General features: G+C 47.2%; 1 protein-coding gene across 7 annotated transcripts in view; it reads left to right on the top strand.

Moving 5' to 3' along the window:
• The window catches only part of ARID4B (AT-rich interaction domain 4B), an 852780-nt gene that overhangs the window by 444962 nt on the left and 390425 nt on the right, over window positions 1–17393 (top strand). For all 7 annotated transcript variants that reach the window (XM_033937320.1, XM_033937318.1, XM_033937319.1 and 4 more), the window contains one exon: window positions 3556–3653. In XM_033937320.1, the coding sequence (XP_033793211.1) occupies window positions 3556–3653 (98 nt within the window). The remainder of the gene's footprint in view (window positions 1–3555; window positions 3654–17393) is intronic.

The following is a 17393-nucleotide window of genomic DNA, read 5'->3' as shown; positions in this document are numbered from 1 at the left end:
ATTAGCCCTACCAGCGTACACTCTTGTTCACCAGGAACTTGTCTAACTTTGTCTTGAATCCATGGAGGGTGTTTTCCCCTATGACAGACTCCGGAAGAGCGTTCCAGTTTTCTACCACTCTCTGGATGAAGAAGAACTTCCTTACATTGGTTCGGAATCTATCCCTTTTCAATTCTAGAGAGTGCCATCTTGTTCTCCCTACCTTATCTACTAAGTCTATCCCCTTCAGTACCTTGAATGTTTCGATCATGTCCCCTCTCAATCTCCTCTGTTCAAGGGACAAGAGGCCCAGTTTCTCTAATCTTTCGCTGTATGGCAGCTCCTCCAACCCTTTAACCATCTTAGTCGCTCTTCTTTGGACTCTTTCCAGTAGTATCATGCCCTTCTTCATGTATGGCGACCAGTGCTGTATGCAGTATTCCAGGTAAGGGTGCACCATGGCTCGGTACAGTGGCCTGATAACCTTCTCCGCTCTGTTCGTGATCCTCTTCTTTATCATTCCTAGCATTCTGTTCATCCTTTTCGGCGCCGCTATACATTGTGTGGACGGCTTCATTGACTTGTCAATGAGAACTCCCAAGTCCCTTTCCTGGGAGGTCTCTCCAAGTAGTGCCCTGGACATCCTGTATTCGTACATGATATTTTTGTTACCGATATAAGAACATAAGAACATAAGCAGTGCCTCTGTCGGGTCAGACCACAGGTCCATCCTGCCCAGCAGTCCGCTCCCGTGGTGGCCCAAAAACAGGTCAAGACCTGTCTGAATCATCAGAAGGGGCTCCCCTGCCACCTTGGTTTCCCATTTAAGTCCTGCCTTCCTATCGAATTCCTAGCCCTCCGGTCTACACAAGCACGACCAGGTTGGTTTACTCATTTCCTGGTTAACTTCCTACACCCGTGTTACATTCCATCTCCTCCCTCAGTATCCCACGATCCCTCTATCCCTCAGGAATCCATCCAATCCCTGCTTGAATCCCTGTACCGTACTCTGCCTGATCACTTCCTCCGGTAGCGCATTCCAAGTGTCCACGACCCTTTGGGTGAAAAAAAACTTCCTTGCATTTGTTTTGAACCTGTCTCCCTTCAGTTTCTCAGAATGCCCCCTCATATTTGCTGTCCCCTTCAGTCTGAAGAATCTGTCCCTATCCACCCTCTCTATGCCCCTCATGATCTTGAAGGTCTCTATCATATCTCCCCTGAGTCTCCTTTTCTCCAGAGAGAAGAGCCCCAGCCTATCCAGCCTCTCGGCGTATGAGCAGTGTTCCAGCCCTTTTACCATTTTCGTTGCTCTCCTTTGGACTCTCTCAAGTACCGCCATGTCCTTCTTGAGGTGCGGCGACCAATACTGAACGCAGTATTCCAGATGTGGACGCACCATCGCTCGATACAATGGCATGATGACTTCCCGTGTTCTGGTTGCTATGCCCCTCTTTATGATGCCCAGCATTCTGTTGGCTTTTTTCGAGGCTGCTGCGCACTGTGCAGATGGCTTCAGTGATGCATCCACCAGCACACCCAAGTCTCTCTCGAGTCTGCTGTCTCCCAACAATACCCCCCCTAATTTGTAGCTGAACAACGGGTTTTTTTTCCCTATATGCATGACCTTGCATTTGTCCACGTTGAAGCGCATTTGCCATTTGTTTGCCCAGTCTTCCAGCTTGTCCAGGTCCCTTTGTAGGTCCTCACACTCCTCCCTGGTCCTAACTCTGCCGCGCAGTTTGGTATCGTCTGCGAATTTTATAACCTCACACTTTTCCTCCTTTTCCAGGTCATTGATGAATATGTTAAAGAGTAAAGGCCCCAGCACCGATCCCTGTGGCACACCGCTCGTGACTCCCCGCCAGTCAGAATATTGACCCTTTACTCCAACCCTCTGCAGTCTACCCGACAGCCAGTACTTGATCCATCTGTGCACATCCCCTCCCACCCCGTGGTTCCACAGTTTCTTAAGTAGCCTTTCATGTGGCACCTTGTCAAAAGCCTTTTGAAAGTCGAGGTAAATGATGTCTATGGGCTCCCCATTGTCCATCCGACTGCTTATTCCCTCAAAGAAGTACAGAAGGTTTGTTAGGCACGACCTTCCCTTGCAGAATCCGTGCTGGCTTGTTCTCAGTAGGCCATTTCTCTCGATGTGCTCGCTAATGCCTTCCTTGATCATAGTTTCCACCATCTTCCCTATTATTGAAATCAGGCTCACCGGCCTGTAGTTCCCGGGGTCACCCCTCGATCCCTTCTTGAAGATCGGTGTGACATTTGCCAATTTCCAGTCCTCTGGCACCTCACCAGTTTTCAAGGATAGGTTGCAAACATGTTGGATTGTGCCCGCTATTTCCTGTCTTAGTTCTTTCAGAACCCTTGGGTGGATCCCGTCCGGGCCCGGTGATTTGCCGCATTTTAACCTGTCTATCTGTTTGAGGACATCCTCCCTACTTACCTCTATGTGCTCTAATTTTTCAGCCTGTTCCCCACTCGTGAGCTCCTCTGAGTCTGGTATATTAGATGTGACTTCGCTCGTGAAGACCGACGAGAAGAACGTGTTCAACCTCTCAGCTACTTCTTTATCCTCCTTAATCACTCCCTTCTTGTCCCCATCGTCCAACGGCCCTACCTCCTCTCTCGCTGGTCGCTTCCCCTTAACGTAACTGAAGAATGCCTTGAAGTTTTTTGCCTCCTTGGCCAGCCCCTCTTCGTATTTCTCTTTTGCTTTTCTAACCTCCCGGTGGCATTCCTTTTGGCATTTCCTGTGCGCCTGGTGATTTTCCTCCGTTGGGTCCTTTTTCCATCTCCGGAAAGATACTTTTTTGTCGTTTATCGCCCTCTTTACTTCTGTTGACATCCAAACCGGGTCCTTTGATCGCTTGTTCTTGCAGCCTTTCCTGAAATTGGGGACGTACATTCTCTGTGCTTCCTGCAGGGTGTCCCTGAGTAGGGTCCAGGCGCTTCCCACAGTCTCCATCCTAAAGATGTTTCTGAGCTTCCTCTCCACCATTTCCCTCATAGCAACGTAGTTCCCTTTCTTGAAGTTCAGTGCAGTTGTTGCAGTCCTCCTAACTATGGGTGTCCCCCTTTCTAATGTGAATCTGATCATGTTGTGATCACTGTTGCCTAGTGGTCCTCCCACTTCTACCCCTCTTGCAGGCCCCCCTAATCCATTTGTATTTATCCACATCCCCTAATCAGTTTGTATTTATCCACATTGAACCTCATCTGCCATGTCCCCATTCCCCTCTCTCTCTTGTCTTTGTCCCCTAAAGATGTTCCTGGCTGCTTTACAACTAGCTTTTTCTTGAGGGGACAGTGCCGAGGTAAGAGGAATGGAGCTTAATTCTCCAAAATATGAGGCTTCCTTCAAGTTCTGGCAGGTAGAGGGAAATAACCCACTTATCCTGTAATAAAGTGTGGATTTACAAGAAAGAAGATTAGCAAAGGTAAGAACTTAATCGTTTGGTATTGGATGTTCATTTATGTTTGTAGAATAAACAAGTGGATTGTATTCATTCTTTGCTTTATACTTGTCTTTCACTGTAATAAGTATTTATTTGTTTAATGCAACAGATTGAAAGTGGAGCAGTATGGAAACAAGTTTATCAAGATCTTGGAATTCCTATTTTAAACTCAGCAGCAGGATATAATGTTAAGTGTGCATACAAAAAGTAAGTTGAACTTGAATGACAGAATGCCATAAAGGAGTAATCCTATCATTTCTAACTGCTAGTGAAAAACACGGGTTCTTTTAAAAACAGCAAATATAAATCTCATGGAACATCATAGCCAGACCCTAACCAAAGCTGCCAATGAAGAATGGATACTGGAGGATTGCAGTAATCGATGGTGAATATGGAGGTACCCTCAATGTAGCTAAGCCATGAGTAGGAGCGCAAATGTAATAATACTATGATTATTGATTTCATGATTCCTGATACATGACACTTTCTAAGGTACAATGTCTCCCAAAAAAGTTTTCCCAATGCCTCCTTATGTATGTGTATAGCATATTCTAATATCTTTAAGGTTTGTGTGAATTTCAATATATTTCCCAGTGCCAAGTTTGTTATTTTTTCCACCATATATTGTTTTTTATAATTGTGATTCCTCATTCCAATATTATTAATATTTTCTCTCGCAATCAAGAGAAGGAAATATGTAGCATGAAATGATTTTATAATTCTGATATCTTAAAATATGTAGCATAATGTTGCTGGGGTTATGAATTTTGAATTTGAATTATTACCTGACCCAATAGATCATTTATTCTGTCGGACTTAAAGTAAAAATAATATGGTTTTACAATTATGCTTGGAAAACTAGATTCATTAAAGGATAGTGAGTTAATCGCTGTTGCCGATTCCTGGCCAATTTTAAAACAGCGATTGATTCACTATTAAGTTTGTATGCAAATGATTTGCATGCAAACTCCAACTCAAAAGCGATTGAGTCGGGGCAGAGTCTTGACAGTAGTGACAGGAGAAGTAGCCTCCTTTCATTGCTGTCAGGGCTTCTGTGGGCTTTTTTAATTTTTATTTTGAATCTGGCAGATATTTTGCGTGTATTACAGGATGCAGTACATTTCTCCCTCAGAATTTGCATGGTTTAGGGGCAGAGCTGGACCGCGAAGTGTGAAAAATCGTGAATAACTTTGTGCCGGCTCTGACCCACCCCCAGACCTTACCTGGTGGTCTCCGCCTCCGATCGCCTCCCTCTGTGCGTGTTGTGTATTTGCAGGAGGCCAGTGCGGGTGCTTCGGTCTCCTCTTTTCCCGCTTCGTTGTCGGGCCAGGGGAGCAAAGAGGTGGCGGTGGGAGGATGCAGGTAAGAGGCGCTTGCTGGGGAGGTTGATAGCCGGAGTTATAGGATGCTAAGAGCAGAGATCATTCCTCTCTGAATGCATAGGACCTAGTTTGGGCAGCCTGTGTCGGGAAAGGGCAGGGAATGGCTGGAGCTTGCTTTTAGGTGTTTAGGTCTATGCAGACCCTGACTGCTCTCTCCAGGGTCCGGCTCCTTGGTGCTCTTCGTTTCTCTCACATCGCCGCGAAGATGAACCGGTCTGTTATGGTGTTGAGGCCCCCCTCCGCCTCCGATCGCCTCCCTCCTTGCCCCGATCCAAGTCCTGGGGCTGGTTTTTTTTTTTTTTTTTCCCAATTCTCAGGAGGGAAAAAAAAAATCACATATAAGCAAAACCGCGAACGTCGGAACCGCGAATAGGGAGAGGGAAGTGTACAGGGGTTTCACTGGGAAAATAGCCAAGCAACATTACATCCCTTCGTTGTCTACTTCTGCAATCCTGATATCCAAAGCCTAAGCATATGCATTTTCAGTGACTACTTGCGTCACGATACTATTGCTGTTCATGCATTTTTGAGGAAGCTTATTCTGCATCTGAATGATGTCTTGCCTGTCTTAAGCCATATTCACTACTTTAGTGATGGTAAGGACTTTTATGTTAAGTGCTTGTTTTTATTACATAAGAACATAAGAAGTGCCTCTGCTGGGTCAGATCAGAGATCCATCGTGCCCAGCAGTCCGCTCGCACGGCCCATCAGGTCTAGGACCTGCATAGTAGTCTTCTATATGTACCCCTCTATCCCTTCAATCCTTTCTTTTTTTTCTTTTTCCTACCTTATCTATATCCTTCTAACTATACCCTTCTTCATCCTATATCTTCCCTATCTATATCCTTCAATAACTTCTTCTTTCAAGAATTTATCCAATTTCTCTTTGAAACCCTGTAAAGTACTCTGTCCTATCACACTCTCCGGAAGCGCATTCCAGGTATCCACCACCCTCTGAGTGAAGAAGTACTTCCTGGCATTGGTTCTAAACCTGTCCCCTTCTAGTTTCTCTGAGTGCCCCCTTGTTATTGTAGTTCTCTGTAGGCTGAACAATCTGTCCCTCTCCACATTCTCAATGCCCTTCATGATCTTATATGTCTCTATCATGTCTCCTCTGAGTCTCCGCTTTTCCAGGGAGAAGAGCCCCAGTTTCTCTAGCCTGTCTGCGTATGAAAGGTTTTCCATACCCTTTATCATACGTATAGCTCTTCTCTGGACCCTCTCAAGTATCGCCATATCCTTGTTCAGGTACAGCGACCAGTACTGAACACAGTACTCCAGATGCGGTCGCACCATCGCTCGTTACAGCGGAAGGATAACTTCCTTTGTTCTGATGATACCCAACATTTTGTTTGCTTTCCTTGACGCTGCTGCGCATTGTGCTGATGGTTTCATTGTGGTGTCCACCAGCACTCCCAAGTCCTCGCTTGACGTTGCCTGCTAGTAGTCTCGTTCCTGCCTTGCTCAGGTGTAGTCCTGAAGAGCTTGTTCTTCCCCCAAAAGGTAGTCCAGTTCCTCACAAAGTGGAAACCCTCTTCATCACACCATCTCCTCAGCCATGCGTTTATTGCTTGTAGTTCAGTCTGCCTCTTCATGTCTGCCCTTGGTATTGGCAGGATCTCTGAGAATGCTATCCTCTGTGTCCTCAGCTTCAGTTTCCTTCCCAGGGTCTTGAATTGTTCAGTTAGTGCAGTCCTGCTGTAATTCCTCCTGTTGACGTCATTTGTTCCAATGTGGATCATCACTGCCGTCTCCTCCGTTTCCGCTCCTTCCAAGATCCTCTCGATTCTGTCAGTGATGTCCTTCGTTCTTGCTCCTGGGAGACTAGTCGGTCATCCCTCCCTCCTGCTATGTGACTGTCCACTTCTCTCAGAATTGAGTCCCCCACTATGATTGCAGATTTCCCTTTTTTCATCTTCCTCTCTGGTCGCAAGTCTGTATCTTCAGCGTGGTTCAGAACTTCTCCTTCAGGGTACCGGTGGGTCTTTGCCTCCTCTGCCTGTTCAATTCCACCATGAGCTCCATCATCCCTGGTGCCTGTTGGTTCCAGTCCTCCAATTCGCATGGGCATAGCTTCCTCGCTCCAATGTTGCTGGTAACCCTGTTCTTCCAGCTGCCTGTGGGCCTCCTCGATGAATCTCTCAAGTTCCCTTACTTGCTCCTCAATGCAGTTCTCTCCTGTGGGGTCTTCGGCTGCCTTGAACGGGTCTTCAGAGGTGTGGAGTCCCTCCAGTTCCTGAACCCTGCACTGTAGTCGTCCGACCTCCTTCTTCAGGCTTTCCAGTTCCTGACACCGACTGCATATGTACGCCTGCCGCCCCAAGGGGAGGTAGTCGTACATATGACACTCTGTGCAGTATACTGGAAAGTTCTTCTGGGTTCTTGCTGCTTCCATTCTTCTCATTCTTCCCCTTCAATTTACTAGGTGTATTCTGCTCCTGTTAGTGTGTGTTTGTGTGCTCTCTCCTGTGTTGGCTCCTTCCTACCTACTTGTATGTCGCTTTCTTTTGCTTTTGAGCAAGTGCAGTCCTTCGTTGGGCCTACCTCTTCTTTGTCCCTGGAGCCTGCTAACTCTCTATCCTTCTTGGTGCTTGTGTCCGCTTCCTCCTTACCTTCCTGTGCTTCGCTGATGCCCTGGAGTCCTCTTCTGTTATTTGCTCAGCCCTTCTTAAGGCCCTTCGCAAAGGCGCTCTCGTTAAAGCGAGCGCCTTTGCTGCTTGCCGAACGGCTGCGCACCGTTGGCTCCCCTCCTCTCAAGGGGGAGTCTGGGCTGAAGCCTCTGACATGGTGGGGGTGGGCGGAGCTTCCTTACACCTGCCCCTGGCTCTCTGCTTCCTTTTCGGTTTTCCCCTCGTGCTGCCTTGCTGGATCTCTTTCCCTCTCTTCGCCTGCCCTTCTCCTCTCCTCGCCTGCTCCTCTCCTCCGGCGATTGAGCAGTGAGCCCCTTGCCGCGGCTTCCCTCCTCTTAAGGGGGAGACTGGGCTGAAGCCGCTGACGCAGTGGGGTTGGGCGGAGCTTCCTCTCACCTGCCCCTGGTTCTCTGCTTCCTTGTTGGCTTTCCCCTCGCGCTGCCTTGCTGGATCTCCTTCCCTCTCTTCGCCTGCCCTTCTCCTCTCCTCTCCTCGCCTGCTCTGCTCCTCTCCTCCGGCGATCGAGCAGTGAGCCCCTTGCCGCGGCTCCCCTCCTCTTAAGGGGGAGTCTGGGCTGAAGCTGCTGACGCGATGGGGGTGGGCAGAGCTTCCTCTCGCCTGCCCCTGGCTTTCTGCTTCCTTGTCGGCTTTCCCCTCGTGCTGCCTTGCTGGATTTCCTTCCCTCTCTTCGCCTGCCCTTCTCCTCTCCTCGCCTGCTCTGCTCCTCTCCTCCGGCAATCGAGCAGTGAACCCCTTGCCGCGGCTCCCCTCCTCATAAGGCGGATTCTGGGCTGAAGCCGCTGACACGGTGGGGGTGGGTGGAGCTTCCTCTCGCCTGCCTCTGGCTCTCTGCTTTCTTGTCGGCTTTCCCCTCGCGCTGCCTTGCTGGATCTCCTTCCCTCTCTTCGCCTGCCCTTCTCCTCTCCTCACCTGCTCTGCTCCTCTCCTCCGGCAATTGAATGTTTTGTGTTTGGGTTTTGTTCTTTTGTACATCATTATTGACTGTTTGGGATATGTGCATTGTATTAAAAAAAAAAAATTGTATTAGTTTGATAAATTAGAGGGGTTTCCAGTGGCAATTGTTTAGGCTACTTTGAGCACGTCGGGTTACTTTTTGCCATCTGGCAACCCAGTATAAAGGAGAAACAAAATCAAAATCCCAAAGATGGAAAAAAAGGGAAGCACATGTGTGGTATTGGAGATGACGTACATGGAATTAAAATAGACTTACACATGCAAGAATGCAGAGATATAAATGAAAAACGTAAAAGGTCCATGTGGCTAACATCAAGCATTAAAAAGTATACTGTGAAAATTCCATCTAGAGAAAAAATGTGTGTGCCACCACAGTGTGGTATAGAAACATACTGACAAGATACAAACCTCTAATAATGGGCTTCCACTGGTATGGAGTGAAAGTGCTAAAGAAAAGCAAGAACTTAAAATTTGAAAATGTAAAAATACTTGACTGTAATAACTGTAAAATAAAAAAAAAAGATACTTACTATAAAGTAGATAATGCCGGAGCGATGCACTGCAGTTTTCTCCCCAGAAATTTTTTCCAGCCGGGTGGCATGTAAAAATAGCTGGGTGGGGCAGGATGAAGATATTTGGTGGTAGGGAAAATTAAATGTGTACTATTTTTATTAGGTAATTATTATTATTTTCCAATGCTCAATATGACTTCCTTTTTTAGGTTTGGCACTTTTGCCAGAATATTTACTAAATTTAAGAAGTATCCAATTCTAGAAGTGAATAATTAGATATGCACCCTCTTTCAAATGGTATAGAGGTTTAAAAAAGGGAAATGCATTAATGAAGTCAATTAAGTTCAATCTAGCCATTTATTTCTACACTAGTCTTTAAGCCCATTACATTAACGGGTGCTAGAATAGATCTGTCTGTCTGTCTGTCTTTATCTCTCTCTCCTTGGCCGCTGTCTGTGTCCTTCTGTGTTCCCCCCCCCCCCCGAGCAAAGCTGTCTGCCCCCAGCACACACTTCCCCCCCCAAAGCAGCCCCCTTTCCCTCTCCCTAACTGTCTCTCCATTGCCCTCTTCTGTCTTCCCCCAGAGCAAAGCTGTCTGTCCCCAGCACACCTCCCCCCAAAGCAGTCCCCTTTTCCTCTCCCTGTCTCTCTATGGCCCCTTCTGTCTTCCCCCCCAGAGCAAAGCTGTCTGTCCCCAGCACAACCCTCCCCCCAAAGCAGCCCCCTTTCCCTCTCCCTGTCTCTCCATGGCCCCTTCTGTTATCCCCCCCAGAGCAAAGCTGTCTGTCCCCAGCACACCTACCCCCAAAGCAGCTCCCTTTCCCTCTCCTTGTCTCTCCATGGCCCCTTCTGTCTTCCCCCAGAGCAAAACTGTCTGTCCCCAGCACACCTCCCCCCCCAAAGCAGCTCCCTATATTCCATGGCCCCTTCTGTTCCCCCCCAGAGCAAAGCTGTCTGTTCCCAGCACACCTCCCCCCCAAAGCAGCCCCCTTTCCCCCTTCTTGTCTCTCCATGGCCCCTTCTGTCTTCCCCCAGAGCAAAACTGTCTGTCTCCAGCACACCTACCCCCAAAGTAGCCCCCTTTCCCTCTCCCTATCTCTCTATGGCTCCTTCTGTCTCCCCCCCAGCACACCCCTCCCCCAAAGCAGCCCCCTTTCTCTCCCTGTCTCTCCATGGCCCTCTTCTGTCTTCCCCCCAGAGCAAAGCTGTCTGTCCCCAGCACACCTCCCCCCAAAGCAGCCCCCTTTCCCTCTCCATATCTCTCCATGGCCCCTTCTGTCTCCCCCCAGCACACCCCTCCCCCCAAAGCAGCCCCCTTTCCATCTCCCCCTGGCCCCTGGTATTGATCCGCTTCTTACCTTCCCTCCATCCTGGCGTCTTCTGGCCTGCTCCTCTTCAAAGCAGCCTGCGATCGTGGTGGCCAGCTTTAGCGAACCTCGCAGGCCGCTCTCCAACTTAGTAGCACGATCACTCTGACGCGATCCCATGCGTCAGAGTGAACGTGTTACCGAGGTTGGAGAGCGGCCTGCGAGGTTCGTTAAAGCCAGCCACCATTGCAGGCTGCTTTTTAGAGGCGGATCAGCATCAGTGGCAACGGCGGCGGCAGCGGCGAGTGAGGGCGGGAGGTGTATTCCCTGCCGAGGACGCAGGCAGGGAGAGAGCTTGCCTGGCTTCCATGGTGAGTGAGGGCGGGAGAGGGGAGTGGCCAGAATGTTCCCTGCCTCCGGGTTGGAACACGGCCACGGATCACACACCACGGCGGCAGGGAACACAAAACCCTAAGTGCGCATGTGCGCTTAGGGTTTTATTATATAGGATGAATTTAAACAACTAAAAAAAAAAGATAAATTTAGCTCATCCAGTCATAAAAGAAATGGCTCTACAGTACCTCTTAATGTTCTGATCACTAGGTTCCTTCCTGAGGTCTCACTGAGGATATGAAATAAATGCGATCCCCACTTCCAGATCTCTTCCACATAATTTATGGAGAGGTGTTACTGAGCCTTGAAGGAGACCTGTGTGATTGCACTACAGCAAAATAAAAAAGTAGCAGATAAAGATCATGGTGAGAGCTAGGGAAAAACAGTTTAGGTAAAAATGCAGGTAATAATTAGCAATGTATAAAAAATATTTTATTTTTATTTGCTTATAATGTCATTTGAAAGCTGCTTGATGTTAATACAACTTTAATTTAATTCTTTATAGTGTGTGTGTGGGAGGGGCGGGGGGGGGAAGGGACAGACAATACCTACGTCAACAGTAAAGTTAGAATAGGGTCATTAAATCCAGTGGCGTACCTAGTATATATGACAGCCAGTGCTGATCATTTTTTTAACAACCCCCTTCTCTGTATAAAAAAGATGTTTTTAGTAATAATCCATGAGTCATAGAATAAAGGTGCACCTAGGAAAAGGCAGCATCTTAAACACTGCAGTGAGCACTAGAACACCAACACACGCATTGTAAAACTAATCAAGCCAGATCCTACACAGTCAATTGATCCTGTACACTTGATGCTAACAGCAAGCCATGTCCTTTTCATACACAGAGAACACAGATACACCCTTGCCCAATATGAAATAATCACAAACTAAAAATAGAAATATGTAGACAAAAATTAAACTGAACCAAGAAACCAGATTCTGCATACAATGCAACACCACAGAAACAGTGACACGTCCCCTGATACTGTGCAAAAAATAAAGACATTAGATGTAAATTTGAAAAAACTGCTACATAACAATCACCACTTTACAAATTAACAAATAGAAATAAAACAAATAATGAGAAATAAGAAAATACCATTTTATTGGAATAATCCATTTTTCAATTAGCTTTAAGAGGCCAAATCTTTCTTCAAGACAGTACAGTGTACTGCTGCTATGGTATCATGTCCTGACTTGAGGAAAGGGGTTTAGTGCCAAAAAAATTGCCTTATTTCCATTTCCTATTTATGAACTTTAATCAATACAGTTACAATACTACTTGATTCTACGTAAAGCAACAACAAAAAAAAGTTAGTCTACCTTTTGTCGTTTCTGCTTTAATCATCTTCTCTTCACTCTCTTTCTATTCAGCGTTTGTCCTCGCTCCCTTCCATGCAACATTTGTCCTCTCTTTGCCTGTTCCACCCAGCCTCTGCCTTCTCTCTCTCTACCCATTCCATCTACTGTCCACCCTCTCTCTGCCCCTTGCATCCACTGTCCATCTGCTCTTTCCCATTTCCATCAAATGTCTGCCCTCTCTCTGTTCCATATGGCATCTTCCCTCTTTCTATGTCCTTTCAGTAAACTGTATATCCTATGCCCTTTCTCTCCTTTGTACATGATTCATTTCAGCTTCACCCCTCTCAGTTTTTTTTGTCTCCATCCCCTCCCCTATGCCCTGGCATCTCTCTCTTCTCCTTTACTTCCTTCCTTCCTTCCCACTCGGTCTGGCATCTCTATCGCCTTCCTTTCTCTCCCCCCATGCCCTGACATATCTCTCCTCTCCTATCTCTCCCTCCTTCTCTGGCACCTCCTCTCCTTTCTTTCCCTTCCCTACCCCCATGCCGTGGCATCTTTCTCCTCTCCTTCCATCTCCCCCTCCCACTCCATTATCTGGCATCTCTTCTTCCTTTCTCTCCTTCCTTCCTCCTGGTCTGGCATCTATCTGCTCCCCCTCCCACTATATAGCCTGACATCTCTCCCTCCTCCATGGTCTGGTAGCTCCTTTCCTTTCCCTCCCATGGTCTTTCCTCTCCTCTCCCTTCCCTGGTCTTCCTTCTCCCCTCTCCCTCCCCAATTGGGTGCAGCAACACTTTTCTTCCCCTCCCCCTCCCCAATTGGGAGCTGCAGCAGCACTTATCTTCCCCTCCCCCTCCCCAATTGGGTGCAACAGCAGCATTTATCTTCCCCCTCCCCAATTGGGTGCAGCAGCAGCAGCACTTCTCTTCCCCTCCCCCTTCCCAATTGGGTGCAGCAGCAGCATTTATCTTCCACCTCCCCAATTGGGTGCAACAGTAGCAGCACTTCTCTTCCCCTCCCCAATTGGGAACAGCAGCAGCATTTCTCTTCCTCCTCCCCCCCAATTGGGTGCAGCAGCATCACTTCTCTTCCCCTCCCCCTTCCCAATTGGGAGCAGCAGTATTTCTCTTCCCCTCCCCAATTAGGAGCATCATTTCTCTTCCCCCTCCCCCCCAAAAAAATTGGGTGCAGCAGCAACAACATTTCTCGTCCCCCTCCCCCCTTGGGTGCAGCAGCAGCATTTCTCTTCCCATCCCTCCCATTGGCAGAGTCGCAAGCTTCCCTCCATCGCTGACCTATCTTCCATAGGTCAGTGAAGGCTGGAAGCTTACAGTTTGCTGCTCTTGCTTGCTTCGGGCCTTCCTTGTTGCCAGGTCCTGCCTTCGTGGAAACAGAAAATAGGCAGAACCTGGCAGCGAGGAAGGCCCGAAGTAAGTAAAAGCAGCAAGTTGTAAGCTTCCCTCCGGATGCTCTAACGTATGCGTGCCGGCTTCCCTTCTCTTCTCTCCCCCCAATGCTTCCTTTCTCTTCTCCCCCCCCTCCTGTTTCAAAGGGAAGAGAAGGGAAGCCGGCACGCACACATTAGAACTCCAGAGTGTGGGTTCAATTCGCATTCTGGCAAAAAAAAAAAAAAGGCAGGAGTCAAATAGAATTTCCGGCGATGATTCAGCCCATGAGGGAGCATCGGTGGCATCAGCAGGATTCATGGATAATCATCTAAATTAGCCGGGTGGAGCGCCCGGCTAAAAGGCCCTAGGGAGAACACTGCACTGGAAAGTCCGAAAATCTCTGAAAGAAAAGGCACTCCGGCACTTCCGGGCTAAAATAGAAAGTGACGATGTGTGATAAGGAGACATCCACGTTAGGCTAATGATATCATCAAGGGGCGCTTGAACGGAGGATGTGAGAAAAAAGAAAAGGCATAATAAAGGAGGTGTTTAAAAATAATAATAATAATAAAAAGATAGTAAAAAAATAAAAAAGTGTGTGTGTGAAAAAAGCAATATAATCAAAATGATCTCAAAGAGAGGAACAAAAACAGCGTTAAATTAGAGGACGACTAGATGTGGAACAAAAGGTATGGGCATTGGGAAACAATGTCAACAGGTGGTACTCAATAGACAACAGAAAGGAGGAAAAAATGGGTAGAATGGAAAATAAAAGTAAACATCTGTAATGGGACAAAAGGGGAATAATCAAATGAAAAATATACAATAAAAGGACGTCAGACAATATATATGTTGAAAAAACATAGATCTAAGACACAGGGCCGCCATCAGGGCAGTACTACCAGTCCTGCATTCAGGGGCCCGGAGCTGACAGGGGGCCCGGGCCAGTAGCGTACCTAGGGGGGGCGATGCACAGGAGAGAGAGCTGAATGGGGACGATGGGGGACCCGCGGGGTTAAATATAACTCAAGCCGCGAGGGCTCGTCTTCTACTCAGACTGGCCTGCCGCTCACACAGCCGATCGGAAGTCTTCCCCGACGTCAGCGCTGACATCGGAGGGAGGGCTTAAGCAAAGCCCGCCCTCCGACGTCAGCGCTGACGTCGGGGAAGACTTCTGGTCGGCTATGTGTGCGCGGCGGGACAGGCAGGAAATAGAAGGCAAGCCTACGTGGCTCGAGCTACATTTTGCTGAGAAAGTTGCTAAGATGGGCTGGGAGGCAAACGGGGAACACAAAAGGGGGAGAGATTGCGTTTTGGACACAAGGCATGAACTTGGGAGAGAGGAAGGGAGGGAAAGAGATGCTGAGGTGGGGGAGGGAATGGGTTTTTGGACACAGAAGGCATGGACTTGGGAGAGAGGAAGGGAAGGAAAGAGATGCTGAGGTGGGGGAGGGAATGGGTTTTTGGACACAGAAGGCAAGGACTTGGGAGAGAGGAAGGAAGGGAAAGAGATGGTTGTGTACACGGGGAATAGAAGAAAGGAGAATTTTTGGTCATAGGGAGGGAGTGAGGTACAGACAATGGCATACCAAGGTGGGGGTGGGGGCGGTCTGCCCCGGGTTTACGCCCCAAGGGGGTGCACAGCTGGCCACCCTCCAGTGTTCTCCCTAGTCTGGCAAACTGCGTCTCTTTAGCCACTTGAGTGCCACCGCTGCCATTGGGAACAGGTCGGTGCCAAGTTCTCCCTGCTTTTCCCTGTGGAGCCGACCAACTCTCGCCACTCGCGTCAATTCTGACGTCGGAGAGGACGTTCTGGGCCAGCCAATCGCTGCCTGGCTGGCCCAGAACGTCCTCTCTGACGTTAGAATTGTCGTCGAGTGGCGAGAGTTGGTCGGCCCTGCGGGGAAGAGAAGCAGGGAGAACTCGACGCCGGCCTGTTCCCGATAGCGGCAGTGGCAGCCTATTCCCCAGTGGCGGAGCAGCATTTTCCAAATGGTGGTGGCATAGGGGAGGGCAAGGAGAAAGAAAGAAAGGGGGGGGGACAGGGAGCCAGAAAAAAAAAAAAGGGGGCTGGGTGAAACAAAGAAAAATGGGGCACGGAGAGAGAAAGAAAGACAGACATACAGAATGAAAGGGGGTATGGAGAGAGAGAAAAAGAAAGAAGGGGGCAGGGTGAAACAAAGAAAAAGTTTGGGGAGGGAATGAGGTCTGGAGGAGAGGAAGCATACAGGAGGCTGAAAAAAGGGAAGAAATATTGGATGCACAGTCAGAAGAATAAAATGCAACCAGAGACTGATGAAATTACCAAAGGTAGGAAAATGATTTTATTTTCAATTTAGTGATCAAAAGTGTCCGTTTTGAGAATTTATATATGCTGTTTATATTTTGCACTATGGCCCCCTTTTACTAAACCGCAATAGCGTTTTTTAGCGCAGGGAGCCTTTGAGCTTCAAGAGCAGCGTGGGGCATTCAGCGCAGGTCCCTGCGCTAAAAACCGCTATCGCGGTTTAGTAAAAAGGGAAGGGGAATATTTGTCTATTTTTGTATAGTTGTTACTGAGGTGACATTGCATAAAGTCATCTGCCTTGACCTCTTTGAAAACCCGCGGAATATAAATGATAATTAACATTTTCTCTGCGTACAGCGTGCTTTGTGTTTTTAAAATTTTATTGTTGGTAGATCATTTTGACTTGGCCACAAAGATAAGGGAGAGGGAGAGGGAGGGGAGCTGCTGAAAGAGTCTACCTTGACGTAGTTGCAGGCTTACAAATCTTTTGGTCAAAGAGTGCGGCGACAGAGAAAAGTATGTGTGTATTCGGCCCATGGAAGAAGGGGGTGGTCGGGGGAGGAAGGGGGCCCAATAGAATTGCTCAGTAAGGGGCCCAGAAATTTCTGATGGCGGCCCTGCTAAGACATACTGGAAAAGGGGACTTGGAAACTTGCAAAGAGCAAAGGAAAAGAAAATGAAAAAAAAAAAAAAAATCAGATATATATGAAAAAGTATATAAGAAATAAATAAACAAGGAAGTGTTATAACAGTGTGAAGTGGTGGGTATGTCAGGCTTCAAGTTTCAAGTTAGCATTTTTGATTAATCGCTTAATCATACTTCAAAGCGATGAACATAAATAAAAAACATTAAAAATTACAATATTAAAGAGTAATACAATATTTAACATAGACTTAAAATCAAACCAGACTATAACAAACTTCACAAACAAGATAAAAGGGAGAGAGGGATGTGAACTACAAAGTATTATAAAAAGAATAGTCAGGGAAAAAACACAAGGTAGGGGATATAAAATTCATTAATCAAAATCAACATAATTAATAAATCCAAAGTTGAGAATTATCACTCAAAAGCATCTTTGAAAAGAAATGTTTTTAAATTAGTCTTAAATTTATCAAGATTGTGTTCTTCTCTCAAATAGATTGGAAGAGAGTTCCAGACTTGAGGGGCCGTAACGGAAAAAATAAATTGTTGTCTAGTATTGATGATCTTGAGAGAAGGAATTGTCAATAAATGTTCGTTTGACCGTAATATTCTATTCGAGGAGTAAGGAATTAATAATTTAAAAATAAATGCAGGAGTTTTAAAGAGTAATGATTTGAAAGTGAGTAAGCTTGAATGTATCCATCAGATTTTACATGAGACTTGTAGAAAAAAGAAAGGACAATACTCTAATGTGATATGTGACATACATAACTCATGAAAATGGGTCCAATGAGACATCATATTTTTAGAAACATAGAAACATGACGGCAGATAAAGGCCAAATGGTCCATCTAGTCTGCCCATCCATAGTAAACATTATTTCTTTCTCTCTGTGAGAGATCCCACGTGCCTATTCCAGGCCATCTTGAATTCAGACACAGTCTCTGTTTCTACCACCTTTTCCAGGAGACTGTTCCACGCATCAACCACTCATTCTGCGGTTCGTAGCAGTTTGGGGGAGGGGTGATCGCGATTGCTACAGGAGAGATGCCCAATCTCTCCTGCTGCGATCCACCCCCCACCCTCGAACCAATACGGGCAGGAAGTAGCCCAACCACTCCT

This window comes from Geotrypetes seraphini, chromosome 3, assembly GCF_902459505.1.
Source record: "Geotrypetes seraphini chromosome 3, aGeoSer1.1, whole genome shotgun sequence".
Lineage (NCBI taxonomy): Eukaryota > Metazoa > Chordata > Amphibia > Gymnophiona > Dermophiidae > Geotrypetes > Geotrypetes seraphini.
The sequence above is the reverse complement of the archived record's forward strand: the minus strand, read 5'-3'. Positions and strand labels throughout refer to the sequence as shown.